This window comes from Ctenopharyngodon idella, chromosome 9, assembly GCF_019924925.1.
Source record: "Ctenopharyngodon idella isolate HZGC_01 chromosome 9, HZGC01, whole genome shotgun sequence".
In the NCBI taxonomy this organism is placed as follows: Eukaryota; Metazoa; Chordata; class Actinopteri; order Cypriniformes; family Xenocyprididae; genus Ctenopharyngodon; species Ctenopharyngodon idella.
The window spans coordinates 2,111,971-2,130,979 of record NC_067228.1 but is presented as its reverse complement, the minus strand read 5'-3'; the positions used below and the strand labels follow the sequence as shown (position 1 = coordinate 2,130,979).

Here is a 19,009-nt window from a genome sequence, read left to right as displayed (position 1 = left end):
TTTTCATTAGAAACCATGAGCTTTTATTGGAATGTTTCACCATTACACTTATAAATCCCACCCATGTGTCATCTGCCTTTATCAAAACAAGCTAATACTGGCACAATCATCATTCCACTCAAGCACATGTTCAGATGAATGGTCTGCAATCATGAATAAATGACATCTGAAGGTAAAAGCAGTTGAGTATCTAAAATGCCATGAATAAAGAAAGAGACAAAGAAAATCCAGTATATGGGATTTTTTTTTTTTTAGTCACAAATTTGAGAGATTGAAAGCAAGTATCAAAGTAGAGCAGGAAACACTTTGCTTTAATGTGGTAGGGGTCAAGGGTCATAAAACATTAAAATAAAGGACAGGATGGAGCCGTACACACAGTTCAACATGTGATTCTTTACACCTCAAAGACAATAATGATGCCGGTCCAGTTATCATCATCAATCTGAGTTCAGTTACATGCTGTCACACATTCACTGAAGACTGAAGCTGTTTCGGTTGCTTACACTGGGATAAAAATCAACAAAAACTTATGTTTGTATGTTTCCAGCAGTTGGGTCTTTTCACCGTTGGACACATGTCTACTCTGAGGGGACCAACAATAGAAAAAGTATTTCTCATTTCTGCACCTGCACCCTACCATCCCATAAGTGTGCGTGTGTGCGATAGTTTAGGACATGACTCCGAACACAGGGTTGTGGCGGCAGATGCTCGGGCCGATCTCCTCGTAGTCCTTCTTGGTGTGACACACCTGGTAGAACTCCGGCTGAAAAGAAACAAAGAGTTTAATTGTTTAAATTTTAAGAATGCACATTACCGGCCGAATGAAAATGTCTATTTTCAAACTCACATTTAATTAAATAATCACATTTGGAGGTTTAAAAATCAATTTGCTTCACGACTCCTGTTTTTCCTTCCCCAAATTTAAGACTGATCATTAAGACTTTTTATACCATTTAAGACTTTTTATGGTCTTAAATTTGATCAAACTGAAATGAAGTACCCGCGGGGACCCTGATTTAACATCCCGCAGTGTGAATGTAATGAGGGTCATTATTAAACATCAGTGTAATTGAGTTCTCACAGAGACGCTCCAATGAACAGTGATTCACAGACAGGACGTTTTAATTGATTAATTATTATAAGGCCAGCAGACAGCGGCTCGGTTTCTCTCTGACTTGTGCAATAAAAGAGGCCGTTATTCATACAAGTGTCTCTATACGTGAATGTGTAACAGTGAACGCTGGAACGCATGTTTCACAGCACAATGAACTGTAACCTCAATGATCAAGGAAAGTCAGATTCCTCGTCAGATGAGCCCTTGAAAGCAGACGTTCTCAGATGTTCACTCACTAGATGACGTGATTTCAAGTCAGACAAAACGAGCATTAACCTGTTAAAACCAGCAGGAGCTTAGATCTGAACTGAAATGCCTATAATTCATGAATGCTTTGGAATTTTTTTGTAAAAGTGTAAAAAAAGTACTGAACTAAACATTTTTTATTTTATACAAAATTGCTAGAAAATCAAAGCCTCGTCTAACCAAGTTCCAAATTTGAAATTGATCACAGAAATTGAGCCGCGAAAAGGTTTTAAAGTATCGTTTCCATTGTAACAATTTCAAAACTGTTTTCACGGGATGAATTTTGAGCATTTAAGCTTTCAATGTTAATTTGTGATGATTACTAAAATATGTGACGGGGGAAAAGCCAATAGTTTTTCGTGTTTTTTGTCTTTGAAGATCCAGGAAAACTTGGATATATGGAGGAACCTCATTTCAAAAGTCTGATTTCTGGAAAAGCTTTGGAAATTCAATTTTAAAATGACATTATTTATAACAAATATATATTTTTATTTTATTATTATTTTACTGGGCAGAAATTGTGCGTAAAAGATATTTTTTTATATGCTCATCCTTAATCCTTATCCAGTCAATCAGGAATGACTGGATATGCAAATGCATCTTATCTTACAAATAGAGCATTCTCAGTGAAGTATGTTAACTTTGTTTCAGCAACAGTGCCTGTCACTTGTGAGGTTCCTCAGGGTTCTGTTATTGGCCCTATCTTATTGTCCTTTTATTACAAGGCTCTCGGGAACACCTCTCTGAACTCTGATTGGTCAGTCGCGACATTCCGAGATGTGTTATTCCCTAATTACAACCGTCGTCTATAGCAACGCTATATAACATACCGCTACTTATTTTATTTTTGTTGAAATATTGGTAACACTTTACTTAACCATTATGTATAATGCATTATAAAAGGTATTCATAATGCATGTTTTAATGCATTATATCTTTGACTTTTAATGTCATATATTAATAACAACCATCATCAATAGAAATGCTGAATAACATACCGCCCATCCGGGTATCTGGCTTGTTTCATACAAATGCAGCTGCTGCCATTTTGCGTCTCTGTTATATTTATCGTTTGTTTTGGAAATGAAATCAGCGGACTTCAGTATTAATAGTAATATTGTTGCTGTGTTTATCTTATTTCACCACCAATTGTTTTGTACACTAATAGATTATTAGGCTAATAAACAGATTTCAGAACAGTTTCATCTCAAATCAATACCTCTCGTCCCCATAATTTTTTATGTGGTCAAAAGCTGCGTAATAAGCAGCATGACTGTACTTTATCCCTTAAATGTTCACCTAGTTTGAACTTGTTCTTTCATCTTGGCAGAAGCTAATAAAATATTTCGCTAACACTTTACTTAAAGCCTTTATATATATATATATATTATAAAACATTATAAAAGTATTTTTAATGCATTAATTATGCCATGTAATGCATTGTATGGTCTCGAATAACTGTAACCACAGTTATAATACTTGTTACGCCTTTAAAAAGCATAATGCATTAAAACACGTGGCAAACAACCAATTTCAGATGTAACAAGGAATCTGCAAATATTATAATGCATTTAACTTTGGTTCAAATTATTTATCAAAAGACAATGCATTAAAGTGTACATTATGAATACCTTTATAATGCATTATACATAATGGCTGAGTAAAGTGTTAATATTTTATTTTTCAATATATCAATATTTCACCAAAAATAATATAAGGTGTGTGTGTGTGTGTGTGTGTGAGAGAGACTTACAGTTGACGCCAGCATGGATCCTCCAAACCACACGGCGTATCGCTGCATGTGATGGGTGATGACCTGAACGTCGATGGGTTTAGGCTGTGAGAGCAGAAGAGATGCAGAGGACATATTGAGTTTGGGTAATTTCTCATTCTAAACACACTGACGCTGATGTTGATCTTTAAACGGGACCTTGAGTTTTCCTCCACTGAGCTCCTCGCTGAGCTTCAGACGAGCGTCGACCGTTCTCTTCAGGTCTCTCTGCAGACGGCGGCCGAAGTCACGGAACATGGTGGAGCCGCCCGACAGAACGATGTTCTGCAAAAGAGGACACGCGTTCAAATATGTTTTTCTTCAGTATTTTTGGCTTGTTTTCCATTACAATTATCTAAATATTCTTAAAGCAAAATACATTTACTGGAGAAACTAAATGACTTAGAGGGATAATTCAAAATACCTTCCTTTGTGTTCAGCAGAATAAAAATTTATTCATTCAGAATTCAGAATTTCCATTTTTGGGCGAACTATCCTTTTAAAATATTATGTCTTGTTTTATGAAAAATGTGTCAAAATTGAGCGATTAAGTGTTTAAAACAAGAACAATTATCTGCCAGTGGGGTCAGAAAAATACACTTAATTCGAAGGGAAAATAAGATTATTTTTCTGGCCCAATTGGCAGATATTTGTTCTTGTTTTAAACAAACTCATTTTAATACATTTTTCAGAAAACAAGACTTAATACTAGTCATTTTGCTTCTCAAGTAACTGTATCTTGATTTAAGAATGTTTAGATATTTTTACTGGAAAACAAGACAGAAATACTGAAGAAAAAAATATTTTTTTGCAGTTTAATGACAGACTTAAGACTTTATAAATACCTCTTTAAGACCAAGTAATGAAAACATAAGGAATAAAGTGAAGGGAACATGTCAATATCAGGGGTTCTGCAGGTTTTAAAATGATAGACTTTATAAAGACCAATTAAATTAATTTTAAGGAATAAATTGAAGGGAACACAATAAATCAATATGTTCTCTAAATGTAAATGTATAGGGAGAAACACATGACATTTTGTATTAGCAATACTCTAGAGTTTGAAAATACAAATTCCAACAGATCTCCATTACTTTTTAATTATTAAGTTTGCAAAAAAGAAATAGCTGAAGGCTTGAATACCTCTGCTACCAGGCACTAGAATATGTAAACTTGTATTATAATGCAAAAAATTATGTTCTTCCTCAGTATTTTTGTCTTGTTTTCCAGTAGAAATATCTAAACATTCTTAAATCAACATACAAGCAAAACAACATAAGATATTAAGTTTATAATTAAAACAAGAACAAATATCTGCAAGTGGGGTCAGAAAAAAAAAAAATCAATTTAAAAGGAAATCATAGCCAATTGATAGATATGTGTAAACTCTCTTAATTTTGTTCAATTTCTCAGAAAACAAGACTTAATATCTTCAGTCATTTTGCTTCTCCAGTAAATATATCTTAATTTAAGAATGTTTGGATATTTTGTATACATTTTTTTTGCAGTGTAGATCCAAGACTTTATAAATTGAAGACTTTCTGCTCTGATTTAAAACCTTTTTAAGGCCTTAATTTGTGGAAGGGTGAATTAAGAGTTTTTAAGACCCGCACAGTCAGCACAGAGAAACATTACTGACCTTATAGAGCGGACGGCGCACGTCGATTGGACAGTTCTGAATGACCTCATCGACAACCTCAGAGATGGGCTGAGTGAAGTCTGGATTAGCAAACTGAAAGAGGAAACAGAGTGTGTGACGCTGCTGTGTGAGTCTGCAGTTTGCGGACTATTTTTAATATCAAATTTAAGACATTTTTTAAGAACTGCACAAATCAAATTAATACAGTATGTCCCTACAGAACAACTCCCCAAAAAAATCTAAATAATGTATCTGATTATTTTACTTAATACTACTTATCATCAAACATGTTTAATATACTCAAGCTGTACCTACAGTTCTAGCCAAAAGTGATGTTCAGAGGAGTCATTTGTTTATAATGACCCTACAAGTTCAATTAAACCATCAAAATATGAGGAAAATGTTCAATATTTTCAAAATATTTTAAATATGAGGGAAGAACAAAACACTAAACTTGGAAAAAGCAAACATTGACTACAACATAATCAGTTATTAATATTTCATTGGTTCTTTCTTGTTTTTGCATGTGCTCATAATTTCTGTGTATGACAGTCTGGATAAAAATGATGTTGGCACAATTTGGCATGTTTCATTGTGTTATCATCACAAATAAAACAGTCGACTCCAAGCACTACACAATATGCTTAGAAAATCTTTAACATATTTTGAATAATTTTTGAATAAAGAGTGAAGATGTAAATTTTCCAAGGCCGGACATCACTTTTGGCCACTACTGTATGTACTGAAATTGGCAAAATTCATTACCAGTCCACCTTTAATTCAGGGATGCACCGATATGAACATTTTGACCGATACTGATAGCTGATAATTCTTTATATTTGAAAGCCGATAACCGATATATTGGCTGATAAATCTAAATCCAAATTTTTGTATAATTTTTGAGAGCCTGATTACAAAAACAAAAGTCTCACCATTAAAAGCCATGTCCTAAACACACAATTATAATGTTCTCATTATAATATTATGTAGCCTATATGACAGACTGTCGCTGCACGTGTTGAAATGAACTGTATTTTCCTTTTTGGAGTGATTTCAATCATATTTCAAGCAATTTAAAACCATCATGGTGAACAGTGTACATCTGAAGAGTCTCAGCTGAAGGAAATAATCCAATATTTATCGGCCAAATTTTTTTTTCGGGCCGATAACGATAACATTAAAAATGACTATATATCGGCCGATACCGATATTGTGGCCGATATATCTCGCATTCCTAGATATTAGTACACAAACCTATAGTGTTCTTAGTCTTTATTAGCAATAATAGAAACGTGTCTGTGCGCATGTGCAAACCTCAGGATGAAAGAAGATCTCAGGTCCCAGGAAGCGCTCGTATCCCACGTCGATGGTGAACTCTTTCTTGCTGATGGCGTTGATGCCGGTGTACTGCTTGATCCATTTGGACCCGTCTGTGTCGTACTTGTTGAACTCCTTCACCAGGTCGGGACAGACGTAACTGAAGCGCTCCTGCACAGCAGACAGACACGTTCAGAGTCTGGAGGACGAGACGCTTGTGTGATCATCACAAACATGTTCACACTCACCTTGACAGCTTTGGCGGTCTCCAGCGACTGCTCCGGTGGGATGCCCACCTCTCTCTCCCTCAGTAACTGCTGCGTGAAATACGTGATGTCCCGGCCCGCGATGGGAATGTGTTTAATGCAGCTGCCGATCACGTAGCCCTCCGCCTGTCAATCCAATCAAAGCAAAGACTTTTTTATCTTTCCTGCTCTGTTGTATTCTGTAGAGAAGCGGCCGTGAGTCTGTAGATCGACTTCAACAGGATCAAAACACAGTAGGAAACACAAACCGCTGCTCAGACAGATACACATCAAAATAACACAGCTGAACGCATTTTGGCTGCAGTAACTACATGAAACTCTTGTGACGGTATCAAATTTTCATTCACTGCAAAATGTGATGTTCTTCCTCAGTGTTTCTGTCTCGTTTTCCAGTACAAATATCTAAACATTCTTAAATCAAGATACATTTACTGGAGAAGCAAAATGACTGAAGATATTAAGTCTTGTTTACTGAAAAATACATCAAAATAAAGTGAGTTTATGCTGAAAACAAGTAAAAATATTTCTCAACGAGGTCAGAAAAATAAACTTAATTCAAAGGGAAAATAAAATTATTTTTCTTACTCTACTGAAAGATATTTGTTCTTCACTGTAAACCCTAACTTTCAAAATAATTAATTGGTTTGAGTATGACAAAATATAAATTATAAACTTAATTAATAATTAACTTTTATGAAAATTTAGCACTTTTTCTTTCAAGTTCACAGAACTGATATATTTTAAGTAAACTGAACTATTTCATTGTTTTGAGTTTTATGAACTTATTTTAATTTAGATGAACTTAAGTTTAACTGAAAATGGGCTGGGATTTCTATTTCCCAGCATGCATTGCCCATGGCACTTGAAAGGAAGAGTAAATGCTAAAATTAAGTGATTGCCTCAAATTTGAGTTTTGCCAACTTATTCGGGTTTACAGTGTTTTAAGCAAAAACTCAATTTTGATACATTTTTCTTTGAACAAGACTTATTATCTTAAATAATTTACTTCATGTAAATGTATCTTGATTTATGTTTAGATATTTGTACTGGAAAACAAGACAAAAATACTGAGGAAGAACAATTTTTTTGCAGTGTGTCATTATAATTGCTAAAACTTTTACCATGATATTAAATTAAGTTACATAAACATAAGTGTTATCCTTTTAAGAACAATTTTTTTTCCATATAATAAAATGAATGCTAAAAATTTAAATGCAGTAAAACAATACACAAAAATGTATCAAGTAAACAAATGTTTTAAACAGATTAAATATAAAGAACAATAAGGAATTTCTGGCATGTTTTAGTTCAGATTACAAATGTAAATGTTTCAATGTAAATAAATGTTTGAAAATAAATTTCAAATTTTTAAGTATTTGGTGTTGTTTGATAAACACCAAATACTTGTTTGTTTAACATCTTTCCATTTTTAGAATGCTTAGGGGGAAAAAACACTCTAAAAATGGAAACAAAATTGTAATAAAGATTGTAGAATTAGTCCACGATAACAATATTGTTCATTACCATGATATCATATTACAGAATACCGGCACACATTAACGGCACTCATGATATTCCAGCTCTCAGGACTGACACGAGTCAAACATTGTTGACGTGGACAGAATCATTCAGAGTTAAAACAGCACATCTGAGAGATTGGTTGTTCCGTAATGCATGTGTGTGACGTACCACTGGAATGACGTGAGTAACTCCGTCTCCGCTGTCGATGACGGTTCCTGTCAGCGTTCGCTCACCCACCTGCCGAGATGTCCATGATGCTGCTAGAGCCAAAACAGCCTGACGAACACACACAAGATCAGTCAAGCACAATAAACACTGACACGTGTGTGTGTGTGTGTGTGTGTGTGTTAGAGCTGCACGGTTAATCGTTAAAAGATTGTGATCTTGATTCAAACACTCACGTGATTACTTCCTCTTTAGGCAATCTAATTTGTGGTGTACCTCAGGGTTCTATTTTAGCACCCACTCTTTTCTCTCTATATCTACTTCCTTTGGGTTCCATTTTTAGGAAACATGCCGTCTCCTTCCATTGTTACGCCCATGACATGCAAATCTACCTGCCTGTAACTAGGAAAAACAACGGTGCTCTTAATACTCTATCAGCGTGTCTGGACGATGTTAAATCATGGCTTTCCAAAAATTCTCTTTTCTTGAACACCGATAAAACAGAAGTTATTGTTTTCAGCCCTTCGACTCTAGAACACAAAATCAAATTGATCTTGAGTCTTTAAATTATTTTATCTCTCCCCACGTGCGGAATCTGGGTGTGGTAATTGACAACTGCTTGAAATTTGACAAACAAATCAGCACTGTTGTAGGTTCAAGTTTTTTCTGTCTTCGTTCTCTTTCTAAAATCAATCCATGCCTTCATTACATCACGGCTGGACTATTGCAACTCCCTCTATTATGGCATCTCAAAGACCCAAATTTCTTGACTACAAGTAGTCCAAAATGCTGCAGCTAGATTTCTGAAGGTACATAAAAAATTCGATCACATTACGCCCCTCCTGAGATCCCTACATTGAGTATAAAATCTTACTACTTGTGTATAAATCTTTAAATAATCTAGCACCTTCTTATCTGACAAACCTACTTCACTTTGGAACAATCTTCCTAATTTTATTAGAATGGCTTCCGCTTTATCTGAGTTCAAATCTTGCCTTAAAACTCATCTTTTCTCTTTGGCTTTTAGTATTTACTAATTACATACTTACATACCCCCCTCCCTCCCTTCCTTTTCTGTTGTTGTTTTTAGCAGTTTTTTGCTTAATTTGTGTGGGTTTTTTGTTGTTGTACAGCACTTTGGTCTGCCTGCGGCCATTTTAAATGTGCTCTAGAAATAAAGCGAACTTAAACTTGTGACCTTATTCTTAAATGACAGCAATTCAGCTACAATTATTAAAGCTTTGACAAGTACGATGACAGCGAACATTCGGATCTGTGTTCTGATCCAGAGAGAGCCGTTGTCATGAATAGATATGAAACAAACAGTCTTTTCAACATCACAGTATCATTATTTCTGTCTTACAATAATTCCTATTATCACAGAAGTACTGAGATAAAAGTTTATAGTTCGGATATAAACACTGATGTCTTCAGTAATGATCAAAATAGAGTAAATCACCTTTTGAAAGTAACTTGACGCTTCAAATACAACTTCAAAATTTAAATATATTGTATCAATTACATTGTTATGCCAGTAGGTGGTGACAAGTGACTGCTAAAAAATGTATGAATGATGAATCATTCATTCAAGAGATTCATTTAAAAATGCTGATTCATCCAGTATTGAAATAAGTGAAGTCTTTATGAGTGAGTCATTGAATCATTTCATCAGATTTTAACATTTTAAATAGACTGCAGCAATTAACATTTTGTCAGAACCTCTAGTAAATTACGTTATTTTTGTTTAGCTGTCCAGTCAGAATCGTGATCTCTATTTTAAACAAAAAAAAATCGTGATTCTCGATTCATCCAGAATCGTGCAGCTCTAGTGTGTGTGTGTGTGTGTGTGCGTGTGTGTGTGCGTGTGTGTGTGTGTGTGTGTGTGTATACCTGCACAGCAATGTACAGCCCTGGCACATTGAAGGACTCAAACATGATCTCAGCCGTGTACTCGCGGTTTTCTGGAGTGTTTAAAGGCGGTTCAGTCTGCAACAGAGAAACCAACAGCAGGAAGTGATGCATCCAAATGAACATTTTAGTTGCTCTAGTAGAGTAACACACCCTAACCACATGCTTCATGCGCTATAAGCCATCTTTTCCATGTTAATCAGAGTTTTTGTCCTAACCAGCCTCAATGCGATTCTATTTGAAATGGTTTCCATTTCTTCGATTATGAGGAAAATATTGTTTTGAGAAATTACAGCCAATCAGAAGAGCGTGTGGGCAGAGTCTTTCTGATACAATCTTTGTCATAGAACAGACTTGCTTGTTAACAGTTTAAATGTTCAGGTTTCCTGTACTTAATTTACAAGATCTGAGGTGAATTATCCATTGTGGCCATAAAATGTCACGCAAAATAATATTCAACCTCACATTAGATGCTTTTAACATTAAATGAAGCACATAAACATTATCTGAGATTATCATTGTCATAGTTTGCATGTTGTTTTTCCAGCCACTACATTGCAGAAATAAAAAACATTTCTAATAGAATCATCACGTATCGTCGAGGCTAGTTAGGACAAATACTCTGATTAACATGGAAAAGATTCCTTGCATCACATGTCATGGTGCTAAAGGACAAGATAATCACATGAGCAGCAACGTATAAGTTAAGGTTTACTCACCAGTAGGAAGTAATGGTCCTCTGGTTCGGCCCTCAGGTACTTGAAGATCACCTGCTCCATAAACCTCTCCATCAGATCCCAATCCTCCACGATCCCGTGCCGTATGGGCCACTGCAGAGACAGACACACGCTCAGAGATCATGTATGCGTCTGGAGGAACGGATTTTCAAAACTTCGTCATCAAGGCTGCGATCAAGCCACAGGTCTTCATCACATGACTGATTCGGTATGAGTGCCAGATCACATTATGCAGTCTATAAGTATAAACTAATGCGATATCAGCAACTAAAAGCTATTTTCATAGCAAGAGCAGTTACACAGGAGCTGTATAAATACAATAAAGTAAAACCAAACAAAATAAAATAGAGAAGTACAACAGATTTAAATTACATTTACATTTGATAAAAATTCTAACACGTTTTCTGGAAGGATTTTATTGAACAAGTCCTTAAAAAAAAAATCATCATCTACTTGCATTAAAATCACAACAGTCCAATAAGATATGTTTTATAACAAGACGTTCATTTGACATTATGGCCAGAAATGTGATTTTCACTCTTGCTAATGAAAACACAAACCACGTCACAAACCATGTGTTCAAATAAACATATGATCACTCTTAACCAATCAAACTAGTGGACCAGAACCTGATTGTATCGCGTTTTGTAACTACACTAACATTCAAAACTTTAGGGTCACTAAGGCTGTGTCTGAAATCTATGGAAGCCCGTTTCCGCCACAATTGAGTAAAAAAAATAAAATTCTGTAAGTCATAATAATGAGAAAGTTTCTCGTAATAATGACTTAGTTTCTCATAATAATGAGAAAGTTTCTCGTAATAATGACTTAGTTTCTCATAATAATAAGAAAGTTTCTCGTAATAATTACTTAGTATCTCATAATAATGAGAAAGTTTCTCGTAATAATGACTTAGTATCTCATAATAACGAGAAAGTTTCTCGTAATAATTACTTAGTATCTCATAATAATGAGAAACGTTCTCGTAATTATGACTTAGTTTCTCATAATAATGAGAAACTTTCTCGTAATAATGACTTAGTTTCTCATAATAATGAGAAACTTTCTCGTAATAATGACTTAGTATCTCATAATAACGAGAAACGTTCTCGTAATTATGACTTAGTTTCTCATAATAACGAGAAACTTTCTCGTAATTATGACTTAGTATCTCATAATAACGAGAAACTTTCTCGTAATTATGACTTAGTATCTCATAATAACGAGAAACTTTCTCGTAATTATGACTTAGTATCTCATAATAACGAGAAACTTTCTCGTAATTATGACTTAGTTTCTCATAATAATGAGAAACTTTCTCGTAATAATGACTTAGTTTCTCATAATAACGAGAAACGTTCTCGTAATTATGACTTAGTTTCTCATAATAACGAGAAACTTTCTCGTAATAATGACTTAGTTTCTCATAATAATGAGAAACTTTCTCGTAATAATGAGAAACTTTCTCATAATAATGAGAAACTTTCTCGTAATAATGACTTAGTTGCTCATAATAATGAGAAACTTCTACGCATGCGCAAAGCAGCGGAGCAGTGACACGCTAGCGACATCCGCTGGTCAAATGCGATAACTCCGCAACCATGGCACGTTCTGCAAAAGTGTAATCTATAATATCATTAAATTATTATAGATAAATTATTAATAAATTATCAGTAGCCTATGAGACGGGATATAGTCGTTTATTCATTTGTAACATTCATTTGTATTTTTGTGTATGAACAAGCAGAAACACAGAGTGGTGATCCATGGATTTCAAACAGATAGAGGAATAAGACAGCACACACCTACATATCCAAGTCTGTTAAAGAACGCTTCACCTGGAAAGCTGTCTTTTGCATACATTCTAATGAGTCATAAACATCTTAAAAGGTGTTTTCTGTAGGAATATCACTGGAATGAAGGTTTATGACTGGGCAAGTGCTTTAGGACCCGGTTTATATTAGAAAAGCTTTCCAGCGCCTTGTCTAGGCAAACCTGCACATCAAATAGCCTAGACTCATCCGCGAAATACGTGTTAACGTTAACACATAAACCCACACATTTTATGAAAACGTTGCACTTAAACTTAACGAATACATGTCATATTCCTTCGTTAATCTGATAGTTTTGTAAGCCGTCGCGTTCATGCAACAGTTTCCACCGTTACGACGGAAACCACTTTTGCGTTCCACCTTCTCGTGCGCATGGAAAAGTTTTGAAGATATACTGATAATTTATAATAACCGATGTTATTTAATGATACTATAGATAAAGTAATCTACAAAGTGCAGTCTAACGAAAACAACTGTTTTGCACAACGTGCCATGTTTGCTGTTCTCGCATTTACGAGACTTTGACCAGCGGATGTCGCTAGCGTGCCACGCCCTTCTGCTCCGCTGCTCTGCGCATGCGTAGAAGTTTCTCATTATTATGACTTACAGAATTATATTTTTTTTACTCAATTGTGGCGGAAACGGGCTTCCATAGAAATCACCCCCTACACCCTTAAATAGTGCACTATTTATGGGGACAGCCATTTGTAGTGGTGTCCATAGTGGACGTTATCGAGTGCACTCATTCAATCCCACAATGCACCGCAATAACGAGTGTACAACCGATGTATGCTCATTGGCTAGAGAATACCCATAATGCACCGTGAGGGTCACATCGAATTAATTCCTGTGTCTGACAAATTCATTTTTATTCTCAGCGTCATCAAGCTATGCCTTTGTTTTGAATAGGCGACCTCTAGTGGCGAAAAGTTACATATTGTGCCTTAAACTTTCTGTTAACTGAAGACTGGAGTAATGATGCTGAAAATTCAGCTTTGATCACGGGAATGAATTACATTTTACAATATATTCACATAGAAAACAGCTATTTGAAATTGTAATAATATTTCAGAATTTTTAATGTATATTTTTGATCAAATAAATGCAGTTTTGGTGAGACCTTTTTCTAAAATGTTTTAAAAAAAAAATCTTACCAACCCCAAACTTTTGAACAGTAGTGTACCTACAAAAACACCTTTTCCCATGAATGTTTACTCACTTTGGTGGCGTAATTGGGTTTATCGATGGCTTCGTCTCCGATGAAGAAGTCGAGGTCATCTACACCCTTCATCATCCTCCGCTGAGCCTGGTCGCCAACCTTCGCTGACTCCTTAATGGCGATGCCTGACAGAAGAAAAAGACGATGAGAAGCGTGAGATAATCATATTTCAGTCAAACATGAAGAGGAAGTAAAGAGAACTGAGCGCTGACGTGAGTACAGGATTATTTTGAGCGTGTGTTGAAGATAGTGAGATGATTTTACATCTTTCGACCAATGAGCTCTCCAGTCATGTGCGATTACTCAGATCCAGTGCTAATAGAAATATCTGACGCAACAGGAGTACGCTAAAATGGGATTATCATAACGATGACTGTTTTTTCCAATTAATTGTATTTGAGATTGAAGTAAAAATGCAATTTCAAGCCAATAAAACACTAGAAAAATTTGTACTAACAAGAAGAAGCCTAAACAAAATGATAGAAACTGGCTTTGGGAGCTGCTTTCAAACATTCACGTTCATCTCAGTGTTTCTGACGCTTCTATCTGAGAATGAACTCAAACTCAGCTTCCTAAAAGCATTTCTACAGCCGTCAGAAGCTTGTGCACTACAGACGTGCACTACACCCTACAGACGTCAACCTAGCACACTACAGATGTGCACTACACCCTACAGACATCTATCAGCCTAGCACACTATAGACGTACCCTACAGACATCAGCCTAGTACAATATAGATGTACACTACAGATGTTCACTACACCCTACAGACATCAGCCTAGTACAATATAGATGTACCCTACAGACATCAGCCTAGTACAATATAGATGTACACTACAGGTGTGCACCACACCCTACAGACATCTGCCTGACTAGTACACTACCGACGTGCACTACACCCTACAGGCATCTGCCTAGCACACTACAGACATAAGCCTAGCACACTATAGATATACACTACAGATGTGCACTACACCCTACAGACATCAGCCTAGCACACTACAGATGTGCACTACACCCTACAGACATCGGCCTAACACACTATAGATGTACACTACACCCTACAGACATCAGCCTAGCACACTACAGATGTGCACTACACCCTACAGACATCGGCCTAGCACACTATAGATGTACACTACAGATGTGCACTACACCCTACAGACATCTGCCTGACTAGTACACTACCAACGTGCATTACACCCTACAGACATCAGCCTAGCACACTATAGATGTACACTACAGATGTGCGCTACACCATACAGACATCTGCCTGATTAGTACACTACCGACATCTGCCTGATTAGTACACTGCCGACATCTGCCTGATTAGTACACTACCAACGTGCACTACACCCTACAGACATCAGCCTAGCACACTACAGATGTACACTACAGATGTGCGCTACACCCTACAGACATCTGCCTGATTAGTTCACTACCGACATCTGCCTGATTAGTACACTACCGACATCTGCCTGATTAGTACACTACCGACATCTGCCTGATTAGTGTAGTACACTACCGACATCTGCCTGATTAGTACACTACCGACGTGCACTACACCCTACAGACATCTATCAGCCTAGCACACTATAGACGTAGCCTACAGACATAAGCCTAGTACACTATAGATGTACACTACAGGTGTGCACCACACCCTACAGACATCTGCCTGACTAGTACACTACCGACGTGCACTACACCCTACAGGCATCTGCCTAGCACACTACAGATGTACACTAAAGATGTGCACTACACCCTACAGACATCTGCCTGACTAGTACACTACCAACGTGCATTACACCCTACAGACATCAGCCTAGCACACTACAGATGTACACTACAGATGTGCACTACACCCTACAGACATCTGCCTGATTAGTACACTACCGACATCTGCCTGATTAGTACACCACCGACATCTGCCTGATTAGTACACTACCGACATCTGCCTGATTAGTACACTACCGACATCTGCCTGATTAGTACACTACCGACATCTGCCTGATTAGTACACTACCGACATCTGCCTGATTAGTACACTACCGACGTGCACTACACCCTACAGACATCAGCCTAGCACACTACAGATGTGCACTACACCCTACAGACATCAGCCTAGCACACTATAGATGTACACTACAGATGTGCGCTACACCCTACAGACATCTGCCTAGCACACTACAGATGTGCACTACACACTACAGACATCTGCCTGCCTAGTACACAACCGATATCAGCCTAGCACACTACAGATTTCCAAAACACCCTACAGACATCAGCACAGAAGAACAGATACTCACATGACGGAATGATGAACTGTGGTTCCGTGTTTCCTGCATATCCCAGTTTAGTGTACCTGAAACAGAAACACACACATTACTGCTCATATTCATTCATTTCTCATTTTGCAGTTCCTGGTTGGAGAGCAGCAGGTTTTAAAGCTGCAAATCAAAATAAATCAAACACTGAACAAACACCACGGGTCAAATTTATACCCAATGAACAATTCATTCTGTCAGTATCATATTTCTTTATGATGAGCACTTTATTCAGAATGTCTTCGTAAATCAAAGATACATTTTTCTTTAAAATCAAAACAACTCCAAACCGCTTTCGTTTCCTGAAGGATGTCAACATCTCACACACTGACACGGTTTTTCTCACGATAAATACACTGCCATAAACCAACACACGAACCTTTTGCATTTAAGAAAAAATATTTATTAATCAATCAATTAATCACACATAAATCGAAGAGTGTTGTAGAGTTTCGTGTCTCAACATGTCAAACCATCTTAACACTGTCGATCTGTTCTGATCAGATCGACAGAATCAAAACAGATACAGAACTGCGGTTATAATTATTTACACATTCGTGTATGTTCAGTATTTTATTTTAATACAAGTTACGTATATTAAAAGGATTTCGTGTTTTTCTGTGTTTGCCCATATAAGGCCGCAGCAAGAATACGGAAGTAAAGGAAGAGGAAGCAGCTGTGCGCATGCGCACAAGAAAACACAACAGATTCAATCATTTCCCTGCTTTTCAAACTCTTTTAGTTTTAAATTTTTATCATTGATATAATCATATTAGGCGGTCTGTTCCGCAAAATAACATGTTATATGAGCGTTAAAGCGGCGCGTCTCGCCGTTCCGCGCGTCTGTATGCTCAGCATCACACAATCAGCTCGAGTAACATTTCATGCTCAAATAACTGATTTCATGACAGTTATCGCGCATCTCTGAGCTGGAAAAATCCAATATCGCAAAATCCAAACAGCAGCTGATCAACGGAAAACACCCATTCAGCAGGAGAATGTTATCCGTGCAGGAGCGCCAGTGCACGCGCGTCTCGCGCCGGTTTTCGTTAGCAGCGGACAGATTGCTTGATTTACTCACCCTGTGCCACAATCCACAACGCATGCCGGTAACCGAGCGGCCATATCGAGTGGTTAAAGCGCCGGTGAGCTCCCGGTACGAATGATCAGTCGCTCCGTTTGTGCGCGAGGCGGAACCCGGAAACGCGAAGGGAAGCGTTTTTCCACTTCCGCATTCAATCACAGAAGAAAGCGCGCACCCTAGAGCGGCCGCGAGCGTCACACAGTGATGACATGGGCGGGGCAGAGCGGCTCAAACACGTGGCTGTTCAAATGCCAGAAGAACGCTGTTTTTTTTTCCAAAGTACATTATTAGAGATTGTTTGTTTTGCCTAATACTGTCAAAGCACGGGCACACACTCGACGCACAACTGTGATATGGAAAAAGGGGGATCTCAGGGGAAAAAAGCAATAATAGCAATATCCAATAAAATTCAATGTTGAATGTTGATGTGTCAGTAATTTTGTGGGTCTGTCCCAAAACACACACTTGCAGTCTTTGCATTTGACCACTTGTCTGCCTACATTTCCTGTATTTGGGCCAAGTGTGCATGAAGTGTGTGTGTGTGTGTGTGTCTATAAGAGATAGGAATAAGTGCCCTTAAAAATCTACACTGTCTCCTGTCAGCACACCCTACAGACATTAGCCTAGCACACTACAGACGTGTACTACATTCTACAGACATCTGCCTACCTAGTGCAATAGACGTGCACTACACCCTACAGACATCAGCCTAGCACACTACAGACATGCATTACACCCTACAGACATCTGCCTACCTAGTGCACTAGGCGTGCACTACACCCTACAGGTATCAGCCTAGCACACTACGGACGTGCACTACACCCTACAGACATCAACCTAGCACACTACAGACGTGCATTACACCCTACAGACATCTGCCAACCTAGTGCACTAGGCGTGCACTTCACCCTGCAGGTATCAGCCTAGAACACTACGGACGTGCATTACACCTTACAGACATCTGCCTACCTAGTGCACTAGGTGTGCACTACACCCTACAGGTATCAGCCTAGCACACTACGGACGTGCACTACACCCTACAAACATCTGCCTACCTAGTAAACTAGACATGCATTACACCCTACAGGCATCTGCCTACCTAGTGCACTAGACGTGATACAGATATCAGCCTTACAGATATCAACCTAGCACACTATAGACATGCATTACACCCTAGAGACATCTGCCTACTCAGTATACTAGACATGCACTGCACCCTACAAACATCTGCCTACCTACTACACTAGACATGCACTACACCCTACACTACAGACGTGCACAACACACTACAGAAATGCACTACACCCTACAGACATCTGCCTACCTAGTACACTGCAGACAAGCACTACACCTACAGACATCAGCCTAGTACACTGCAGACATGCACTAAAACCTACAGACATCAGCCTAGCACACTACAGATGTGCACTACACCCTACAGACATCTGCCTAGTACACTGCAGACATGCACTAAAACCTACAGACGTCAGCCTAACACACTACAGATGTGCACTACACCCTACAGACATCAGCCTAGCACACTACAGATGTACACTACACGCTACAGATGTCAGCCTGGCACACTACAGATGTACACTACACCCTACAGACATCAGCCTAGCACACTACATACTACAGATGTGCAAAACACCCTACAGAAATCAGCCTATAGTGCACTTCACACAAGTATGGATAGTGTGGATTTTTAAAAGCACTTATTCCTGTCTCGTGCACACTTTAAAGTGGACAAGAGCTCAAGTGTGGGCCCCGTAACTCCTGCTTTAAAGTGTTTAGCCATTTTGTTAAATATTTTGAAAGCAGCACTGTTCTGTTTTAATGTTCTTTTTTTAATGTGTGTTGACACGT

General features: G+C 37.7%; 1 protein-coding gene across 1 annotated transcript; it reads right to left on the bottom strand.

Moving 5' to 3' along the window:
* actr3 (actin related protein 3) lies at nt 1-17,349 on the bottom strand. The gene is made up of 12 exons (XM_051905323.1): nt 17,141-17,349; nt 16,042-16,097; nt 13,736-13,860; nt 10,667-10,777; nt 9,930-10,025; nt 8,043-8,150; nt 6,336-6,479; nt 6,085-6,258; nt 4,771-4,863; nt 3,291-3,416; nt 3,114-3,197; nt 1-763 (listed from the first exon to the last, which is right to left on the bottom strand). The coding sequence occupies exons 1-12, from the start codon at nt 17,182-17,184 to the stop codon at nt 668-670; spliced, it is 1,257 nt and encodes a 418-aa protein (XP_051761283.1). The 5' UTR covers nt 17,185-17,349; the 3' UTR covers nt 1-667.
* Nucleotides 17,350-19,009: the final 1,660 nt, after the last annotated feature.